At 54.7% G+C, this 6,097-nt stretch overlaps 1 protein-coding gene across 1 annotated transcript; it reads left to right on the top strand.

Annotated features, from left to right (window-relative positions):
* The first annotated feature begins 13 nt into the window (after positions 1 to 13).
* On the top strand, positions 14 to 5,622 carry MRTO4 (MRT4 homolog, ribosome maturation factor). The gene is made up of 8 exons (XM_037140073.2): positions 14 to 294; positions 2,178 to 2,236; positions 3,041 to 3,144; positions 3,873 to 3,954; positions 4,240 to 4,307; positions 4,572 to 4,723; positions 5,064 to 5,140; positions 5,245 to 5,622. The coding sequence occupies exons 1-8, from the start codon at positions 267 to 269 to the stop codon at positions 5,395 to 5,397; spliced, it is 723 nt and encodes a 240-aa protein (XP_036995968.2). The 5' UTR covers positions 14 to 266; the 3' UTR covers positions 5,398 to 5,622.
* The last annotated feature ends 475 nt before the right edge of the window (positions 5,623 to 6,097 follow it).

Raw genomic sequence — 6,097 nt, 5'->3', positions numbered from 1 at the left:
CGCCATCTCCACAGAACCATAGAGTTGGGACCACACGCAAAGCCCTCGATGGGGTGCCCAGGATTCGGAGGTCCTCCGACATGCGAAAAGTAGCCCTGGAGACGTGGGGAATAGCGCTGGTGGATGCCGGGCCGAGAGAGGAGGGCCGCACAGCTGATTGGGTCAGGCACGTGCGAGGACAGCTCCCGAGGGCCGTCCCAGAGTCCTCCGCGCCGCTGGGGTCCTAGGAGACAACCCGGTCTTCCGCCGCATGTGGATACAGAGCGATGCCCAAATCCAAGCGCGACAAGAAAGGTGGGCGAAAAGGACATTGGGACGCAGGGGGTACCTCCGCCTTGTAGGTGCTGGCTGTGATGGGGCCGATGGGGCTTTGGGGACGTAAAATGGGACACCTAGACTTCCGCGGGGAGCTCTGCGTACTCGCTGCTAACAGGCAACGGGATGTTTAGTGCAGGAGGACCATCCCAGGGTACTGGAACCTCGATGGGGCAAGGGAGCGGAGACTGGTTGTCCAGCCTTTGAGTGTTCTTCCAAGGCCTGCTGGGCCGGGAAACAGCCTCTGAGTCCGCAGACCGCGCCTGATCTCGCCCTGGTCCACCTTTTCAGTCTCAGCCCAACTCCTTCAGCATTCCGTGCTGTCGCCATCCTGGCCGCAGCTCCTTTCCTCCAGCACAGGCTTACTCTCGTGTCTGGCCCTTTGCATTTGCAGTTCCTGTTGCTTGGCATGCTTACGATCCGATCTTCATATGGCTGGTTCTTTCACAGTTGGTTCATATTGGCGTCTCCTAAGAGAGCATTCCTGACTATGGTGGTGTCTATCTCACCTGGTCTGTTAAGTACTTCCTCTCAACTGACCTAAGAGAGGAGGATACAGCATTTACAACAACACAGGCGTGGAGCCTTCACTGAGCTGAACATTTTAGTTATGGGAAGTATATGGACCCCCTAATACCAAAACCTGAATAACTGGAGTCACATAGTGAAGAGTCCCACGGAGTAAAAATGAGAAAGAGAGGTGATGTTATTTTGTATAGTATGATCAGAGAAGATCTCTGTGATGAGGTGGCAAATGAGCAGAAAGGGGAAGGAAGTGAGCAACCCACGGAATTACCTGGATAACGGTGTTGTAGGGCAGGGGCCTGGGACAAGAGGCCAGTGTGGGTGGAGCAGGTGGGGGAGGGAGAGCCAGATTGGGCAGACTGGGCAGGAGTTTTAAGACCTTTGCAAGGAATTGCCTTTCACATCCTGGCGAAATGTGTAGTCACCTGAGAGCTTGAGCAGAGGAATTACATGGTTTAACTATTTAACAGACAACCCTAGTTGTCTCGTTGAGAATGGGCTGGGTAGGGTGGAGGCCAGGGTGGAAGCAGCAAGACCAGCAGTAATCCAGGAGGCGATGATGCTGGCTTGGTTCACGGTTGTAGCAGTGGAAGTGATGGAAAATGGGCCCTTGTGTTGTTTGTCCTCCAGTGCTTCCTTTGCCCCTGAACCTTGGGATTACCTCTCTGTATGTTTACCATGTGAAGAGGCACTAGGTTCCAGGCAGGATAAATAAGAGGTGGCCTCTTCCCGGGGCACCCTGGCCTTTGCACCTGATGTCCTGTTAAGTGTGTATGTGTTCTGCAGAGGGAGTCATGATGAGATCTGGCAGGCAGGTGTCAGACCCTTCTGGGTAAGGGGCCAGCTGTTTCACAGCATGGGTGCTTATCCCTCTCCAAAGTGGCACTGCTGTATCCACGAGTCCAGACAGCAAAAGATGTAGCAGAGGAGGGAAACGATGAGCCCCCAGACTCATTCATTTCATAGCAGAGGCCAACCATAGATGGTCTCTGTACACCATGGCCAAGGGCAGAAAGCGGCTTGCCGCAGCCAGCAGGCTAGGTCTGCCTGAAAGCACACAAAGAGCAGGAACAAACTCCACCCACACACCTCAGGACAGAATTCTAGATTGAACTGAGAGGAACAAGGGGATGTCTAGTTTGTCTGCATAACAGGAAACATGGCAAAGAATCTCCAGGGTTGGGAACGCTAGAGAGTAGGCACTGAGGACCCTGGGAATCACCACGCTGTCTCTCCTCTTACTGGCTCGATCCAGCTGAGCTCCCGAGGACAAGAAGAAAATGGGTCTCCAGGATATCTAGACTCTCATCATGTCTCCTTTTTCTCTTTCACGTTAGTTTCCTTAACCAAAACTGCTAAGAAAGGCTTGGAACTGAAACAGAACCTGATAGAAGAGGTAAGAGCTGCTTTTTTTCTCTTTTTTCAGATCTTGTGTTTGGTTTATAAAGGTAGGTAGAGGACTGTACATTATGGAAATAGACTGTTTAAAGGAAGGAGAAAGGAAAAGGATGCTGGTCCAGCCCTTCTTCCTCCAGGGACAGCACCGATGAAAACACCCATGGTGACAACTCGTGCCCTGTACGGGGCACGCTGCATGTGTATCATTCACTGTGTCCTTCATAGGAGGGGACATTATCACTGTTCTGCAATTGGGTAACTGAAGCTTCCGGAGATCTGTTAGTCTGCCTGATGTCAGAAAGCTGGGACTTAGGAGACGCGGGTAAAAGCACCAGCTCACCATTCACCCTGCTTCAGGCTGCGGGCTGGGCGAGGCAGGTGTCTCCTCCTGCACAAAGGTTCTGTTTCCCTGAGACCACCTCATCATGGCTGCAGCCATCAACGTGCGTAGGGCAGGGTTGCTGAGCCACCGCTCCTTAAGAGTTATAATGAGGCTTCATATGTTTCATTTAGTAGATGCCTTCCTGGCCTAGCTAAGTATTTCTAGTTTGTCAACAGCTAACAAATAAAGAGCAGTGGCCACAGGTAAGTCAGAAACCATGGCTCAGGTTCTCCTGTACTTTGAGGTCACACCTGCTTTGCTCCAGGGAAATCCCTGTACGAAGTGATCCCGGCGTAGAGGCCTCCGGCTCTAAACTTAAAGTTTTCAGCGACCTGGAGCATATTCTTTTCCCATCTGAGGCCAGGGTGTTGCCCAGCCTGGTGCCCCTTGAACTTCAGAGCCCTGTGAATTGTTCCACAGCTACGGAAATGTGTGGACACGTACAAGTACCTTTTCATCTTCTCTGTGGCCAACATGAGGAACAGCAAGTTGAAGGACATCCGGAACGCCTGGAAGCACAGCCGGTGAGCAGGCGGCGGGGAGGGGGCAGGCGGCGGGGAGGGCTACCCTGCTGTCAGTCAGACAGTTATCTGCCCCCCAGGTACCTGAGGAGCAGCTATTGACCCTCAGGTACCTGGGTCACACAGATGGCACCTTAACAAGGACAGAGTGCTGTGCCCCCACTGAAGGACACTTTTGAACTGGAATAGCTGGTCTTGTACTGAGCTCCTTGCTGGTTGCTCAGGGAATGTTTTGGCATCAATCCCTCCTGGAGACGGGGCTCCCTTACCTCTGGGTCTAGTGTTTTTAGGAACACCCCTGTCAGTTTTAGGAAGTCAGGATGTACTTCCAGACAGGGCTCTGGGATGCACCAGTGTCCTGACAGCAACGTGGCAAGTACCTGTTCTGGGGCTGGAATTGTGACAGTGCAGATGACCATTCTGGTCATCCACGGCTGCACTGGTGCTGGTTCAGACCATTGAGCAGCCCCTTCCATACATTCCGGTGGGGAAGGCGGATTATCACTCAACACCCACTGTGGGCTGGTAGACAAAATATTCTAGCTCAGGTCCATAGGCAGGAAAATAGCAAAGGGGACCCTGGGCCGGAGACAGTGGGCAGGGCTCCCTGGAAGAAGTAGGAGCCTCTGACCACACCTTCAGCCCCAAAGCCGGACTAGAGCTGGTTTGCACTTAACCGAAGGGAGGGCTGGGCAGGCCGTGGCCTTCACAGACCCCTCTGCTCTCTGCAGGATGTTCTTCGGCAAAAACAAAGTAATGATGGTGGCCTTGGGTCGAAGCCCATCAGATGAGTACAAAGACAACCTGCACCAGGTGAGTCTCTGGCCCTCACTGGGAGGGGCCAAGGCGACTGCTCTTCTGCTATAGTTATAAGACACACACACACTCTGGCCGGATGGCCTGGGGGTGGGAGCAAGGTCTGGCTTAGAGCTCTGGTTCTCCTGTAACCTCCAGACCCAGCGAGTAAACACACATCCCCCAGCTGTGACCCTAAAACTGCCTCCAGATGTTGCCAAATGGGGGCAGGGGGCTAAACATTGTGCCCAGTTGAAAACCACTGCTCTAATGGGACCAGACCAACCCACTTTTGATCTTCAGGTCAGCAAGAAGTTGAGGGGTGAGGTTGGTCTCCTTTTCACCAATCGCACTAAGGAGGAAGTGAACGAGTGAGTGTTTTCGGGAGCGGTGGGGAGGGGGGTTGGTGAAAACTCTGGGGGAGGAACAACCTGGAGACTTTGTACAGTGGAGACGTTAGGTAAGAACTAGTCCTCGGAACCCCTGACTGAGCCTTTATTCCCAGCATGGTGTTCCAAGCTGGCTGCCAGCAACAGCTGAGATGAACAGGGCGGTGGGGGAGGCAGGACCCGGGGGGCCTGGCTTCAGGTGGGCCAGTCAGGAACCTCCCCTTCAACCACTGCTGGTCCCCCAAGGTGGTTCACGAAGTACACGGAGATGGACTACGCCCGCGCTGGAAACAAAGCAACTTTCACTGTGAACCTCGACCCAGGGCCCCTGGAGCAGTTCCCCCACTCCATGGAGCCGCAGCTGAGGCAGCTGGGGCTGCCCACTGCCCTCAAGAGAGGTATGGCGAGGTCGCATTGTAGTGGCCAAGGGCACAGGCTCCCAAACCCGACAGGCCGCCCTCTCTCCCCTTTCTGACAAAGCAGGGGATTTCTGCTGGCTTCCGTTTTCTCGTGAGAAGGTGGAGCTGAGAGTGTCCCCCTCATGGGTGGGGTGAAGGCAGACAGTAACTTACAGCCAGGACACAGCACTAAGGGACAAGGTGGGGGGCTGCTGAGCACCGCTGATTAGCCCGTGCCCCAGTGAGTGCTGGAGTTGGGCCCACCAGGCTCCTCCCAGCTCTGGGCAGTGGGCACAAAGTCTACCAGAAGTGACTGTTTGCTTTCCCGCCTTCTCTGCAGGTGTGGTGACCCTGCTGTCTGACTACGAGGTGTGTAAGGAGGGTGACCTGCTGACCCCGGAGCAGGCCCGCATCCTGGTGAGTCACCAGGCCCCTCCCAGCAGTCTGCAGGCTGTGGCCAAAGGGGCCACAGAAGGATCACGCAGGCTCCTCCTGACCCTGAGTCCCTTTGTCTCTTGCAGAAGCTTTTCGGGTATGAGATGGCTGAGTTCAAGGTGACCGTCAAGTATATGTGGGATGCCCACTCTGGAAGGTTCCACCAGATGGGAGATGACCTTCCGGAGAGCGCACCAGCGTCAGAAGAATCAGAGGAGGACGACGATGATGACTCCTGAGGGACGGGCCCGGGACTGAGGGCTCCCAGCTGGCCTGGCACCATCCCGACCGAGAGGGCCTGCCCCGAGCTCCTCGGCAGCAGGGGTTTCGCTGGGGATGGAGACAAGGAAGGACACTGGGGACAGACGGTCTTCCTACAACAATAAAACTTCGTCTGCAGGCTGTCTCCCTGCAGATGGCCAAAGGGACTTTTCTCAGAAAAAAAGGCTTTTGGGTTTCACTTTTGTTTGGATTCCAAGGGTTCTTTGTTCACCTCATGAGTCAGCTTCCAAGCACTGGTTCCTGTGACCCCTGGGGACAGGGGGTCAGCCACCAGGGCTCCTCCTCACCCCCTCAGTGCCCTGGCATGTCCTGGGGACTTGCTGCAAAAAATCAGCGCCTGGCTGCCCTCCTTGCTCGACACACACCCCTCCCACAAACCAGAACTGAGTGTCGTGGGCGACCAGACCACCAGAGGTTTTAGCCAAGTGGAGAGGAAAGCCCTGCTGAAGCTGAGAGTTAGCAATGTGCCACAGGATTCTGGGAGTTCTTGCTCTTCCCAGGGTGACTAATGACAGGATTTTGCCCGAATTGTTCTATTTGTAAATATTTCAGCGAAGGCATTCCCAACTGAGAAAAGCAGCTTCGGGTTGTGTGTGTGGAAGGGCCACCCCCGCCCCGTCCCTCTCCCCACTCTGGAGAGGTCAGGCTGGGCTCAGG

Source organism: Artibeus jamaicensis, unplaced genomic scaffold (genome assembly GCF_021234435.1).
Source record: "Artibeus jamaicensis isolate MK-2021 breed Jamaican fruit bat unplaced genomic scaffold, CSHL_Jam_final scaffold_847, whole genome shotgun sequence".
NCBI classification, from domain to species: Eukaryota; Metazoa; Chordata; class Mammalia; order Chiroptera; family Phyllostomidae; genus Artibeus; species Artibeus jamaicensis.
The sequence above is the reverse complement of the archived record's forward strand: the minus strand, read 5'-3'. Positions and strand labels throughout refer to the sequence as shown.